At 39.9% G+C, this 15953-nt stretch overlaps 1 protein-coding gene and 1 long non-coding RNA gene across 2 annotated transcripts in view; one reads left to right on the top strand and one right to left on the bottom strand.

Moving 5' to 3' along the window:
* LOC107836912 (uncharacterized) overlaps nucleotides 1-10228 on the top strand; it is a 13990-nt gene extending 3762 nt beyond the window's left edge. Inside the window, exons 2-3 of the long non-coding RNA XR_001662886.1 lie at nucleotides 7711-7712; nucleotides 10217-10228. This is a non-coding gene — a long non-coding RNA (uncharacterized LOC107836912). The remainder of the gene's footprint in view (nucleotides 1-7710; nucleotides 7713-10216) is intronic.
* tac1 (tachykinin precursor 1) lies at nucleotides 1186-5000 on the bottom strand. Its single transcript, XM_007558457.2, has 5 exons — nucleotides 4609-5000; nucleotides 3459-3561; nucleotides 3345-3368; nucleotides 1863-1919; nucleotides 1186-1773 (listed from the first exon to the last, which is right to left on the bottom strand). Exons 1-5 carry the CDS (start codon nucleotides 4723-4725, stop codon nucleotides 1727-1729), a joined length of 348 nt encoding a protein of 115 aa, XP_007558519.1. The 5' UTR covers nucleotides 4726-5000; the 3' UTR covers nucleotides 1186-1726.
* Nucleotides 10229-15953: the final 5725 nt, after the last annotated feature.

The raw sequence follows: 15953 nt of genomic DNA on the forward strand, positions 1-15953 counted from the left end.
GGACCTACTGCCTCTTCATAGCTGCCCTCACTTTCACCTTGTTAATTCTGCTAGCTTCCTTTTTCCTTGTTCCTCCAGCTCTTCTCATTTTTGTCATTCATTCCCCAGGGTGCTCTTTCTGTCACGAACCACTAAAACTAGCTGCACATCGTTTCCAGCTCCATCTTTTTGCTTAGCTATTCAATAAAAGAACTAGAGTATTTTTTTATGGTGCCCAAAATCAGTCTGGTCTGAAAGAAAGCGATAAGTCAGAGTTTGCTAATTGGTGTGCTGCTTTGAGAATGTGACTGCATGGATAATCACCCCACTAGAATCCATAAGAAAATTAATTCTTTACATCTGAAGGCGGCTTTTGTGGATAACTGGGAGGAAATCTCAGTTATAAATAAGATGTATTGAAGACGTATAGCAGAATGACAGCAGGAAATGAGCAGCTGGTTGTTTCTGTTTTGTGCCCAGCAGTACATTTCACCACATTAACCCTGGGGTCGCACTGCGCCACTTTCAGTCTTCAGACTTATAAAAGACTTTTTGGACCTGCTCAGTTGTCGCACACGACACGATTTATCAAACCAATTAAAACCAGCTGACATGTAATACTCACCTTTGCGACAGAGTAGTGGAATAAAGATACCACTAGGTGGCGCGTATTCGCAGAATTCATCCAGACTGTATCCTATAAAAAGGATGTGATGCTACTGAAAACAATTAATCTTTTCACCAGTGAGGATGATGATTAGGAACACGTTGACTAGATTCATTTAATTATTTCTATTATAATAGACAAGAAATTCATGTCAGGACTTGAATGCGTTAACAGAACATTTGAGTTCATGAAATATTTTTATTCAGTTCGAAAATATAATTAATTTAGAAATGTCAGTTATTTCAATTAAACCTTAACTAAACGACTTCAATTCACAAATAACTAACACTTGGTAACAAGAGATTTTTTACCTTTCTGCTTAATATTTGAATTTTAACATAGCTTGTAACAATTATAGTTATAACTGTGAAACTTAGCTGATGGGTGGTATTATGCCCACTTTATTGCTTTTATGTTTATAATGCCTTGTTGGATTTTCATTTGTAGCTTGTGCAGTACCACTGATTGCCACTAGAGTTCGCCCAGCCCACTCTCACATTCTCCTCCCACTAAAATATAAAAATCACACAACTTGAAAGTTGAAGCTCAACAATTACAGAAAATAATTTTAATATCTGTTAATTCACTGCAGCACACATTTATCCAGTCCTTTCACACCATGTATGCAGGTGGAAAACATGACAGTCCCTAGAACATGAAAGCAAATGTAAGAACATCTGTGTGATGTATTTCTACAGCAAACAATTGCAAATAAACAGCTACGAGGCACAATGCAGAGGAGTTGGCAGTGCAATTTTCAGCTTTACCCCTAAGGGGTAAAGCTTTGCTTGGGTGGTCCACTACAACATACAACGTTTGTGTCATGGCAGATGGAGGAAAACTCTCAGAGACCACTTAGAACATCGACAATGACAGCTGCTTTCCTTACACCCCCAGTGTACCTTCTGCTGGGACAGATGAAATTGGCACAGGCAGAGCACTGCTACATCACTACAATGTGGAAACAATCATTTTTATTTGACTAACAACAATACACATTTTGAGAAAAACAAAGCCAGCGTCGGGTACTCCTCTGGTGGGTGAGGAATGATGAGATGAGACCGAGGCAGGAGTTGCTGCTTAGCGCCGCTGGTCATTCATCTGTATTGTGCTCCATTCGTAGGACTCTGCAGGAGGAAGAGAAGCACCTGATTTAGAATGAGTATGTTAGGCTAACAGCCTGAAGACGATCAGAGCACGAAGGAATTTAGATGACCTGGTTCTTCTTGGCTCCGTTTTCCCATCAGGCCGACAAATGAGTTGATTTTATGTCCTGTGGAGGAAAAGGATTTAAAATATAGATTATGGAAGTCCACTAGTTTTACTAAGCTGAAACTAGAGGCTGGAACCCAGCAGGTCTTGGATGGTCATTTTTTTCTCATGTCTGTTTCTGGAATTTCAGAAGTGGATCTACGCTATGTCCTCTTATGAAAGCAGATCTTTTCCTCAAGAAAGAAAATCAAATGTTGCATAACTTTGTGCTGGGTTATTAATTTAATCTTCATTTGTAACTTCAGGATTCAAACTTCTCCTTCCCCTTTAGAAGGAGCTCTTTTCTGCATCAGAATTTAATTGGACATGATGTCTGTAGTGTCAGAGTGAAGTTCATGTGAACCAGAACCCAAACTGACATGTTTAAGCTGTCCTTAAACATCTCTGTGACACAGGGATGGAAATATGCTGTCAGTCTGAGTGGAGGGCTGGGATGCCATCAGTTCCATGGTGCTGAAACAGAGTGAGGAACGCTGCAACACCAAAAAGAGCCTCATGGGGATTCTGTATCCCTCCAAAAAAGACATCAATATTTGCATTTCGCTGATGAACTGACTTAAGAACTGAAGTGTTGCTCAGAAGTAAAGAAATGAGTAAAAATCTATTTTGCCTTATGTGGAGGACAACCAAGTCCAACATGTCCTTGAGGATATTGATCTCTGCTATGTCCTTCACTCTAATGACAACTGACATGGTCACGTTTGCGTAAGTGGAATAAATTGGACGTATACTTAATTCTGCTCGCTCTGTTGCATCAGTGAGGGGGTGAGTCATTCAGAAAAAGGGAACCCCAACCCCCACAGATCCCTTCCGTGCTTTAGTACCTTTAATCTCTTCTGTTTTTCCCGACAGCTTTGGACCACCCTCCTAACTGAACAATTAATGTGTTAAATAAAAGAGATGTATTCAGAAAAGAGTCCTTCTGTAGAGCAATCTGTGGCGGTTGTCAGTTAATTAAACCCTGAAATTGTTTTCACCCACTCCGTCTGAGCCACAGCAATAAAAACCCAGTTCAATCAGTAATGCTGTGGGTGAAATATGAGAGAAATTTCTTTTTCTCCTGCTGTGCAAATCTGAATAGGTGATCCACTGCGGTTTTACAGCGGCTCTGTTGTCTAACATGGTTGATTTAATACCATGGAAATCAGCTACTTTCATAATACCATTAATACAAGCCAGAAGGAGAATTAAACATAAAAAACTATCTTAATGCTTTTCAACCACAGCACTGAACGCTGCAGATCACTGATATCTCACAACATCTCTCTATCAGACATGCATGTCTTAGCCTGTTGGGATTTTGCATATTTTACTTCCCCACTATTTTCACAAGCAGGATTAAAAGAAAGACAATCACTACTAAACTATCAACATGATCATTATTCCCTTTACAGGAATACAGAAAGTCCCAACAGATGTGACTTACTTTTTCTGGTAATCTGTGGGTTTGCTGTGGAGAGACAAAGTAAAAGGAAAGGATTTTATAAAAAGCATGATTAGGATGTGGAGCTTGTGGTGAATAAAATGAACAAGTTCTCACCCATAGAACGCTTCCCCATCAGACCGATGAACTGGTGCGGCCGCGGCTTCCTCGTCATCCTCAGGAGGATTTCTCTGAATGGGTCATTGGAAAGCCAGTCATCCTGAGCAGATGGGGAAAAAATCTGTGTAAAAAAATCCATTGATATTGTTTCCCAAGTGTGACATACTAAGAAACTGCCTTGACTATGTGTGTAACTGCAATTAACCTAAAAGATCCATAAGATTAAGGATTCTTTCATCCACTCTTTACAGATTAGAAATTGCAAGTGTCAGCAGTTGTTTCTATTTTTGTCTTAAGATCTATTTCTCTAATATACATTAGTCTGGCTGCGATCTAGACCTAGGGGCCACTAATGGCCCGTACACTAAGTTGTAATGATTTACTGTGGGCTCATTCATCTGCAAAATGGCCCCCGCCTCCAGTTAAGGCTGGGGGAATAGTGGCTTGGCACGATTCCAATCCACAATGTCAAACTCAGGACATGCGATTCGTGACAGTGGAGCTGCTTTAGGTTTCATATTTTAATATGAGCAGCTGGAATTTATGTCATTGCCAAATTTGGAAGGTTTAAGATCAATCTGAATTAAACTAAGCAGAGTTATTCTGTTTCAATTTAAAGACCACTGACTTGTTATTTTTTTTATTATCTTCCGTATCCCCAAAAACAGAGATCTGAGTAGAAAAGAAGATAGGTTCTAATAGTGTCGCCTTTTCACTGCAAAATGGACAGTTTTTTTTTCTCCAGTAGGACATAAAGATTTGGTTATGACTATAGCTCCTAGAATTATTATACTAATCTAAGACCAATTTAATCGTGCACTAAAACTGACTAATTAAGATATAATATGATGAATAATTCTGTTTTCAGAAGGAAAACAGAAATCTAATTAACTGCTTCCTTCTTTAATATATTGTGGGCAATGTAAAAGGAATGCACAGATGTTATTCAAAGTGCTTCTTTGGCGTAATATGGCAGACACATAAAAAAAATACCTAATTGATTTGTACTCCATTTGACATTAATGTTAGTCTTTCGTGAGATAAATTCAAACCTGACAAAGAACCAATTAGAAATTGTACAATTCAGTAACAAAGTGAGTTACACATCGGGGCTAAATAACAGAAACTAAAGCGTCTGCAGTGCTACCTGAATCTGGTTACTGCTCGTCCAGTAGTCAGCTCCTTCTTTTGGCTCAGCATCTTCGCAAAAAACTTGAGCAACGGCAATAAGCGCCATTAGAAGTGGCAAAAACAAAAGCTTCATGGTGCCGACGATGTTTTTTTTAAATTTCTTTTCTAGTTTCTAGTCACAGTAAAAATAGATAAAGGCAGAAACTATAACAGAACTAAGTGAAATGTAACTATAACAGAGACTTGCTGCGCGCGCTGCTCTTCTCAGCTCAACACTATTTAGTCCATAGCGCGTGCGTGTGTGCGTCAGAACGCTGAACTCCTGTTTCTGTTTCCCCAAAGCTCTCCGCGCGCCCGGCTCCTGCACCAACTTCTTGTCTCGTGCGCCCTCCTGTCAAGACAGCCTCGCGGGCGTCCCTTTATAGCAGCTCAAGCTGCGTTGCTTAGTAACGCTGTTTTAGTAGTGTGATTACTCATTGAGGAGTTTATGTTGCGCATCAAATTTATATAGTTCCTAGAGATTCCCAAAGTATCGTTCCAGATGTCACGAGCTTTTATATCATAAATGACGTGATTATGAAACAACTGGATATTTGCTCTCTTCAGCTGGTCTGCACCTTTTCTGGCCTGTGGCCAACAGCAGTCTTTATACAAATAGATGTGAGTTGAATTTTCAAGTTCATATAGGTTTGGTTATATATGTTTTTGCAATGCACTCTTTTAAACTTTGTAAATTATGTTTTTTGTGATATTTAACTGTAATAAGCCAAGTTCCCTCAAGGAAACTTGGATAAATATGTCTGATCTAATTTGTCTAATCTTTGTACCAACTTGAATAAATTTAGGATTTGCAGACTCATCTTCCTCAAACTTAAAAAAAAAATATATATAAATTATAAATATTAAAAGGCAGAAAAGGTGCCCTCTCTGTAATGTAACAGTCACGTAAGCACTGACTGACGCAGAGAGCTTGATGCAATTCTACTAAAATGCTGTGTTTAGTAGAAAGCATTCTGGACGTCACTGAAAGAAACTTTTTCATCTCAGTGTGAATCTGGAGCTTTCTCAGGGATCCTGGTTTGATTTGTTGTGTTGCTTAAATACTTTAATGCTGAAGGTTTCAGTGAGAAGTTTAAATACACATTAGCATGACTGTAAAATTATTTTTGTGCTTTTATTGACCGATTCTTACCCTTTTTTGTTTGCATAACTTCAAATTATACAACAAACAACTGGAAATATTTGGAAAAGCAAGATCAAAGTCTCAACATTTGCCTAAATGGTAAATGGTTTGTATTTCTATAGCGTTTTATCAGGTTCAGAGGACCCCAAAGAGCTTCACACTAGTCATTCACCCATTCACACACACACTCACACTCTAATTTGATTTGAATTTATCCTTCACAAATTACATGTACAAGCTCAAAAAGAATTTGAATCATTGATAATCATTTTAACACAAATATACATTATTTTTTATTGTATGCTTTTCTATAAATGCGATGGATGGATGGATGGATGGATGGATGGATGGATGGATGGATGGATGGATGGATGGATGGATGGATGGATGGATGGAAGGCTAATCTGATTTAGCTACTGGAAACAGTGAGCAGCATGGGAGCAGTAGGGGAGGTAAAACAAATCTGCAGCTCACTGTTAAAAAAACTTTAGCAAGAAACGACACTTTGGTAAGAGGAAAATAAAATCTATATTTAATTCAAAACTCATAAAAGTGCATATTTTCCCTGCTGGACCGCCTTTGATTCAGACTAATTGATGGTCTATCATCCAAATCGACCAATGAGGAGCTGTAATGAGAGTGTTTGGGAACACACTTATGATGTGATTTGAAATTGCTTAGAGGTCTGTGTTATTACCAAAACCAAGCCAAACCATACCTTATTTACAAGGATGGTTAAATATAATAAAAACATTAATAACCAATAATTAATTTTAGAGTTACTGTGTGAGAATGTCAGTTGGCATGTATGCCACCAATGTGTCTAAATGGCACTTCCTCAGCTCTGTCCAGACAAAGCTTTCTGAAAACTTTTATAAAATCACTCAGGTTGACTCTTTTATAGCCTCTAATGACTCAAAAATTATTTCTCTAATAATTTTCAGATGGACTATGTCAATATGATAAGACTCATGGGAGGTTTTCACTCTGATGGATGTCTTTTCAGGAGGATTCTTTTTACTTCTGCTGTGTTCCAGGTGATTTCCTCTACATATCACAGTGTGGGTGTACAGCCTGGAGACGTCACCAGTCCATCACAGAGAAATGTGACAAACTGGTGAGGATGGAAGAAGCCAGAATACTCAAAGAGAACAGACACAGTTCTGAAAATTGTTACACCTTGCAGTCCTAAACAGATCAAATGAAATGAATACTAAATAAAAATGCAAGACTAGGTCATCTTTAAAAGTCAAATTTAGCTTAAAGACAGACCCAAATGTGTCCACGTGTCTGACTGCAGGTGGTCTGACTCCTCATCAGAGTTTGTCGTCCTCCTTCATTATTCTATCAGTCTCATGTTCCAGTACCACTGACAGAAACTACCCAAAAACATAATCCTACCATCACCTTTTTCAAAAACACATTTTTTGCATCTATTTAAACAGCTGTTGTTCCTGTTTTACCTTGAAAGGTGTGCTATGTCTTAAACCAGTTTCATCCTAAACAAGAGAGCTAAAATTCAGGCTTGGTTAACCCAGATGAATAACTTTAGCCTTTAAATGGAAGTTCTCTTCAAAAGGACCATGGCTGGCAGCAGGCAGTGTTTGGAAGGAATGAAGCTCTCAGATCCAGTGAGCTTTATGTGTCTGTTCTGCTTATTTTCACAGTGAAGAATGAACCTTAAAGCCGTTGAACCTGGTTATGGGAACCACTTTGAACAAAGAACTGCACAATTCCTGCTGACCTTTTATTGGTTTAACGTAACCGTAGATTGGTTCACCACAGAGCCACTCTGCTCTGGAATTTAATCATCCTCACCGCCATGACAGCTCATCCAATTAACAGACGGAAGGGGGAGGTGAGGCGCTAGAGGTGATATGGTGCTGTTGCTACCATCAGTGGAGCTACCGCTGTGGGGGAGGATGGAGAATCAAGGCGTAGGAGGTCAAGAGAGCTGGGGCCAAGTGGAGGCATGCAGCTTGACACATCTTACATGTGAGGAGATGTGGACACCAGTCTCAAAAACTCCTCTAACTGTGATGGATCACAGTTAGAGGAGTTTTTGCCCACTTGTTGCTGGAGCAACAAGTGGGGCTCTTTTAATATGATGCATCAATTCATTAGAGCGTATTAATTGGTCTGTGTCCAGATTCAGTGCACAAGAGACACAAAATAGAAAATCCTCAATATAAACACATATTGTGCTGATGCCCATGCTAAAACAGCTTTGAAGACTCTAATTTAATTATGCCACCTCAAAGCTAGAAATGTGCTTATTATTCTAATCCAAGCCAGGTCACACTGTGTGGGGGTTGAGTGATCTCTATGGGATGCATGAGCCAATATTTTCATATTCCATCTGAGAGCCAGACAATTAGTGGACAACAAGAAGAAAGCCACCACTAAAAAAAAAAAAGTCATGACCCCAAACGCCATGCAGGGTATGGAGCAAATGTGAGGAAAATTCCACATTTAAGATTTAAAACAGGGGTGTGACCCGTGACCTCTGTTTAAAAATGATATAAATTTGTAGATTTCAGTGACAAATTTATGCTGTTGTTTTGAAAATTAGGTTTAAACACCTGGAAGTAAGTTTTTTTGTTGTTGTTGTTTGTTTGTTTGTTTTCAGGCAAATGCCTGAGACCACGTCATTCAGGTAGGGGCAACAGGAATGCCCACTCCTGATCAACGCCTATCAGCAGAGTGGAAGAGTGTCCAACACACCTCAGAATCAGTAATGGCTGCCTTAGTTTGAGGATCAGCACACCATTTAACAGCTGACATAACAACCACATTTTAGCACATTTGAACGACTATCCAGACATATCCCACGCAGTTTAGGGAGAAGAAAGGAAAAATCCCAATAAAAAGGAACAGATACACATTATCAGACTATTAGTGCTTAACACTGCAGTATGTAACTTAACTTTTTAAAAAAATATATATTTCTTTACATATTTGTTGAAATATGTAAAGAAAATATGTATGTAAATCCCTCCAGCCATTATGAGATAGATAATTTGTGAAAAACATCTAACTCCTCTGCCTTATCCCAGTGCTCCCAGTTCTAACTACAAACAACCAATAAGAGCAAGGAGGCGGGTCTTAGCACTGGCAATCACCCTTACATCCGCCTGCTCGTCTTCCCCCTCCCTTTTTGGTACACTGCAGCTTCTTCCTGATAGCAGGGCCTGTCGTGAATGCTAGGCTTGTGGCACCGATAACAGAGGATAAGTGGTTTTCCTTTAACAATAAGTTGTTTCTCCACCATTAGCACATTGAGCAGTGAGTACACAGGGTTGACTGACAGCGCTAAGATCCTCCTGGTGACTCTGATGTAAAAAGCAATACATTTAAGAATCAAGCATCATTCATACAGTGGACAAAGATAGTCATATCTGGTCTTAAAGAATAATCGCATTGCTGAGAACAAGAGAACCATCCAGAGCTGGATTCATGAGAGACAGGAAGTGGCCTGTTGAGTCCATAACTAAGCATGAAACTTTCCGTTAATCTTTACAGGCAAAGTTTTCTGGAAAATAAGATGTGATAAAACAAGAGAAACAGATTAAAAGTTTTTTAAGTTGAGCTGAGTCTTGATTTAATTGTTAGTCTCTCTTTTAATTTCTCAACAGAGTAGCAGCAGCTCAGAGGGCTAGGTGAGCTTTTCAACATTTCTAACTTTCCTGATGGGATTCTGGGAGAAAACCTTCTCTCCACAGATAAAACAGAACTTCTTCAGTGTATTCTCGGTCTGAGCCACAGGTCATTTGTTCTGAGCTTCTTCTTTGTGTCTCGGCAGATGAATAAAAGTGACTCTAGTGACTAAGATTTGCAGTCCTAATTTTCTGGTTACCACCAATTATTGAACTCTTAATCAGTTGTAAGAGTCAGGATTTCATTATAAGGCTGGTATTTATGATGCCTACTGTGAACTGGGATTCTCCTGTTTTTGCCTTTGTAACTCCTCTGTTGTGTCTGTTTAGTTCCAGAGTGAATGTGACCTTAGCATCTCTTGCTGCACTGTTTAATCTCTTCATTCTTCATTCATAACTGCCAGAAGGGACATGCTGGGATAATTCCTGCTGTGCAGTTAGAATATATTTCCACAAGGCTCTGACAGCTGCCATGTACCTGTAGCTTACAGTAAGTCCTTACTAACCCAAGACACTAAAAGCAGACACACTTTATGTGTGTGACAGACATATTGTAGAAACGTCTGTTACATCTGTGTCGTGCGCTGGAGGCATGGAAGAAGGCAGCCAATCAATCTATGGACGTTGTATATGACCGTATGGAGCTGCTTCCTCTCTGCCGCAGTGCAGCTGGAGAACCACAGTGAAACGTCATGGTTCAACACCAACTCCACAGTGCAGCAATAGAAGGACACCAAGAACTCAGTTCTCAGATTGCTCTCCCTGAGAATCCTCAGGAAGTTCAGTCTCTGCTGTGCCTTCTTCAGGACTGAAGTGAAGTTATCATTCCAGGTCTTCTCTGATGTAGGTATCCAGGAACCTGAAATTTGGCACCATCTCCACCCCCTCCCCGTTCATAATGATAAATGTCTGACTTACACCTTCTAAAGTCACCAATCAGTTTGACCTTTGACTCTGAGCTGTTCAAACGGAGATTGTTGGACTAGACCGACAGTCGTTTCACCTCCAGTCTGTATGCCGTCTCATCTCGGTGTAATCCTCCAGTGCCGCTCATCAGAACAGGCCCCTGTCTCCGGATCTGAAAGCATTGTTTCTCTCCTTCAGCAGTTCCCTGACCTCCTCTTTCATCCAGAGCTTCTGGTTGGGAAACAGCCAGATGTGTCTGTCCAATGTGACGGTGTTAACACAGTGCTGGATGGAGTGGAGTACTGCTGAGGTGGAAACCTCCAGGTCTGGTGCCAGAAAATGTCCCAGTATGTAGAGACTAAACAGTCAGTGTCATAGTAACAACATTTTTGTGAAAAAGATGTTTTCTGTATTTGCTCTTTACTGCTACTTAAAAGTAGTTCAGCTTGTCTGCAGCACAGTGTGAGTTGGTGATCAACCTGCTGAAACATAAACTGAGTTATACACTAAAGGGATTCTGGGTTAAGCACCTGGCTCATGAGCACATCGACAGGAGCTGGCATCAAACCTACAACCTGACTGCTCTACCCACTGATCCAGTCACAGTTTATGTTCATCTGTTTGTGAGTTTTTGTTGTTCCCTGTGGTTTCACTTGTGATTTTGTTACCTTGGTAATCTGATCTTGAATAACAGGATGAAAATGGTTGAATGGATGAAATATTAATAAGTAAATAGTGGAAGAACCTCTGTTTTCTTACTGAAAGAAATCACTTCATTTTATAACTGTATGACCTGGAGAGGCTGGACAGAAGAGAAGGCTTTACATAAAGAACTTAGAGTAAACAGTCCAGGAAGCTTCTAACAGCTAATGACTCCAAACTCTGCCCCTGTTCTTCCTGCGCTGCTCCAACACCTACGAGCCACATTCCAGCAGAACGAGGCGGTGCTCAGTGAAGTGGATGTCCTTGACCAAAAACAACCAGGTGTAGGGTTTTATTTCCAAAAGTGAGAGGTGTTTAAATAAACCAGTACACAGTTTATCATCTGTACTTCACACCATCAACTCTAGTTAGCTATTGTTGCCTGTTAAAAGTCAAGTGCGCCTATAGAGTGGCTGGCTGAATGCAGCGCTGAGGAAAGTGCTCAGGAGAAGAGCAGTGGAGGGGGAAACAAAAACTTTATTTATGTGAACATAAACAAAGAAGATAGAATATCTCTTCAGAGCGGATGGCCATTAGGACAGAACATTCTCTTTGAATGCTCTAAGAATGAATCACAAAAAGTGACATCTGCAAGAATTCACTTCTTAAATTTTTTACAAAAGTAGCACGTCTCATCTGCCCTTCAACATACCACACACAAACACACACGCGCACACACACACACACACACACACACGCACGCACGCACGCACACACACACACACACATTTAGCACTTTGACAAGAACAAAAGACTGAATCACCTTTGGCAAGTTTTCTTAGGAGTGACTGTGTTCAGGCACAACAGAGCTCAAATTAGAGGAATTTCAATCAGGATAGTCCAGATGGGCCACGTCAGCTGTAAATGGCAAATCCACGGGACACTCACTCATTGGCATTCAGTCGCAGTTCTCAGCTCACACTGAGCTTCTCTTCAAGCACGCGGCCAGCAGACACTCCAGGGATTGTTCCACTGACCGGCATCGCTGCAGGTTGGGTCTTCAAATCAACATGTCACACACATGTTCAGTTTGAAGATCCTGCATCTGTTTGGAACTGGTCTTTATTCATTTAAATAAGCTACGAAGTGGAAAACCTGCAGTGTGAGAAACAACACAATGCATATCTTATCCCTCTGATGAACTTTTAAATACTCAAATGATGAAACAAAGCATCTCAATAAATGAGTAAAGGAGATGTGCAGATCTTTATAGGTAAAATTGAAGCAGCTTTGCAAAGCGGTTTGCAGCAGCACATCGCCAGTGCAGGTAGCTCTGCAGACAGACTCACAGTGTCTGCTTTGTGTGCGATTCACCAGGAGGGCAACAAGTGTGGGAGGGTGAAGCTTTCCCAGCGTGGGCGCCTCGCCTAGCCAACATGACACGACCACCTCTGGCTTTGTTACTAAGAGAGTTCCAATATTTGAGCAAACTAGTATGACTATGTCTCCATTTCTTTTCTTTTATAATAATTCTTTCACAACGGGATTTGGTTTTTCAATATTTTATAAAATCTGTTAGCAGGAAAACATTTTGCTGTCAACTTTGGCACGAATAACAGTAAACATTTTGAACAGATAGTGAATTTGAGTTTGCCAAAAGTCAAAAATCCTTCTATTTCTAGAAAAGTGGTGAAATAACAACCATTATTGAAAGAAAACTATAAGAAGCTGTGCAAAGATTGTCACATGACATGTGGGGAACCCAGCAAACATGGGGGAATGAGTCTGAACCTGAATGTTTTAGCCTACATGGAAAAGAAGAGTTCAACAGAAAGCTAACATCACCTTGAATAGCCCATCCCCACTGAGAGCCACCTTCAAGGAAACCTGGGATTGACAGGTTTTAATAAAAATTGTAAGAGCACAGGCCTCTGGAGGTTAGCACTATTGTCTCACAGCTACAATGGTTTGTTCAATCTGCATTCATCTATATCTGTCTTATTAGAGTGTGTGTTCCAGATGATGACCCAACATGGACAAACTGTGGCTACTGCTACCAGTCTGACACAGGTTCTGTTTATGTAGCATTTTAAAGCTACATAAACCCATTCAAAGGCAGTCTGAAACAACGGGGTGTAGTCCTTCCATTTTTGAAGCAATGACATAAAGGACAAATCCCAGACACAGTCGATCACAGCGTGACGGGGAAACACTGAGAGCGAGGCGCTGGGGAGCCGAGTGGGCGTGTCTGTTCCTGTAACTGTATTTGATAAGCACATTTTGTGTGTAAGCTCCTTTTTAAGAGAACCTCCTGGTGCACTCTTAGGTTTTTATTCTGTCAAGTCAGAATGAAATACGGCCGAGGGCTGTGTGCAATCTGGGTAATGAATTCAACAGAGCTTCCGCTTTTGGCAGGAGGTATACGGAGATAAACAGATTCCCTTTGTGTTGCCAATTAGCCTCCAGAGCACGACTTCACTATGCTTATGTATTTGGTTGAGCTTTAGTAGATTTCATTTGCTGTAACATTTATTCTTGTTTGGAAACTTTCTTCTTGTGCATCTTGTCTCATGTCTGGACAGAAACTGGATTAGAATGTGTTAATGAACAGTTTTGGGTTGTAAGTGTTGGCAATAATCCATATATTCAAATGTAATAAATTCAACTTATGTCAACCATTTCCCTTTAGCTCTTCCAGTATTTTTTCTACCAAACTTTGCTTAATAGAGCTTAACATTCCAACACCCTATTTTTCTTCTAATAAACAGTGATGTTTATTAGAACATTGCTGTTCTAATAAACAGTGATGGAAAGTTTGGCTGTTTTGGTGCCAGAACAGCTTTCATTTATCATGATCTGCAGCCTCATATGTTAGCTTGGCTTAACATATCAGCATTCAAGTATGAATACTTTGCATGTTAATAAATCCCTTTGCATTCAGTGTTTTTATTAGAAACCTTACTTGCCTAATTTTATGTATAAAAAGCATGCAGGAGTTCTTACTTTTGTGTAATATTTTAATAAAACGTTTTATTTTTATCTAACACAAAATCAAACAAGCACTGCAAAATTTACTGAACAGAACCATAACAGAAACTGAACCAAATGCAACAAGTCAATTACAATGCTTTTAAGTAATTCTTCACCGAATTTCACCAAATCTGTGGAATTGAGCTACACTACATGCTACATTGGGTTAGCAGGAGGGAAGTGTTTTGGACCAGATTATTAGAAGTTTCTTTTCGATATCTCCAACAGACAACAGTCAACCCAGAACTGGCCTCTGTTTTCCTATATTTTCCACATAAAAAGACACAATGCAGAGTTCAAAGTGAGACCAGTCATACCAACTCAGAACCAAACCATGTCCTAAGTGCAGGTTAGTATTTAAATCCAATCTAATGTCTCAGCCTGGATGGACGGATGAGCGTTCTCCTCCATGTTAGTATTTGCTCTGTTTTTGAGAAAACTCTTTGCAGTCTTCTCAACAACTGCATATTGCAGTCTTCTGCAATATGCAGTTGTCATATTGCAAGCAAGCTTGTCATATTGCTTGTTTGCAATATGGCAAACCGCCATATTGCAAACCGAAACAATGTTCTATGGAGAGACGTGCAGAGCAAGTGAAAGTGATCTGAGAACCTCAAAGATCACTTCTCAATACTTTGGAGAGTCTGGACTCGCGTTGATGAAAGCCAGTCTGTGGCTCCTTTCAGGGAGCCTCCCTGCTGGTGGGTCAAGATGTTTCAGATCAACTAGGATTTTAATCTGTGTGTATGACTTAATTAAATGTACTGTTCATCTGTATTCCTGTATGGAAACGTTGCAGCATGACATCACACACCCCCAGCTATCTGCTGTTCACCAACGATGACTGGCATTAGTCTTAGCTACTAAGTTGACAACATAACACACTAAAATAGTGACATTAGATCTGGAAAATTTACAATATTCAAAGACCAGGCATTAGATATGTGATAAAAATATCATCATCAGGGGAAACAGTTACAACATGAGCAGAAAGTTGGATTTTCTTTGGGGAGAGTGTTTGACAGCAACTCATTCAATGATTAATACATGTTCTGCTGCACTGTGACCTTGACACCAGCCTGGTGTGACAGAAGTGAACATCAGCAACAGCACCAAGCATGTTGCATCATTTCTGGCTGTTTGGTTTGTTTGTTTGTTTCTATACTGTGGCATCTGTACAGGAAGAACACTCTATCATGAACATTATATTTTATTCAAATTACTTCTTTGAATTCATTGATGCAGTTTGTAAAAATGTATAGAAACATTCTCTGACTTCTGTCCAAAGCAGGCCATTACATTACAGGAAGTTCAGTGTACATAAGTGGTGTAAGAATAGTGAGGTGGGAGGAGGGAAAGACATCAGACCTCTCAGTTTCAGATTGGAGATGAGCTCCATAAATAAATTGGCCCATTAGCCTGATTTGTCCTCCTGTCAGACATTTGGCCAGAGAAGCTCTGATCCTTTACAGTCTTCTTAAGTTTCTAATTTACCAGATTTCTGGTGGAGGACTTAGAAAAAGAAGATTTGTATCTAATTTATCTGACTTAATTTAGGACCGAATAAAATTCTGTAACAGTCTGACTCATAATCTCAATTTATTTTAGAAAATAAGACCAGCAGCATGTCTGGTTCCTTCTGGGCAGAATAAGGTGTTTTAGAAAAAAGCTGATTGGCTGCTGAAAGCTTTCAAATGATTTAAAACATTGAGGATGGCTTCATACTTCCTGTACAGATATGGATAAAATACCAGGAGGATAATTAATGCCGTTTGTTGGTTTTCTTGCATAGATAGTGACTGATATGTTGTGACCGACTGAATTGTTACTTTTGGAAGTGTCAGTGGTGGGCTTCACTACTTTTAGCTTCCAGCATATAGAGGTCCCTTCTCTGTACAGTCCTGTAGGTGAAACAATCCCCAGTAAATGGACACTCTCCTCTTT

Source organism: Poecilia formosa, unplaced genomic scaffold, assembly GCF_000485575.1.
Source record: "Poecilia formosa unplaced genomic scaffold, Poecilia_formosa-5.1.2 Scaffold96, whole genome shotgun sequence".
Classification (NCBI taxonomy): Eukaryota; Metazoa; Chordata; class Actinopteri; order Cyprinodontiformes; family Poeciliidae; genus Poecilia; species Poecilia formosa.

Coding starts and splice junctions, on each gene's coding strand:
- tac1 (XM_007558457.2), bottom strand. CDS start 4,725: ATGAAGCTTTTGTTTTTGCCACTTCTAATGGCGCTTATTGCCGTTGCT. Junction 3,562..4,608: donor CGAGCAGTAACCAGATTCAG/GTAGCACTGCAG, acceptor CCATCTGCTCAG/GATGACTGGCTTTCCAATGA. Junction 1,920..3,344: donor CCCACAGATTACCAGAAAAA/GTAAGTCACATC, acceptor TTTCCTCCACAG/GACATAAAATCAACTCATTT.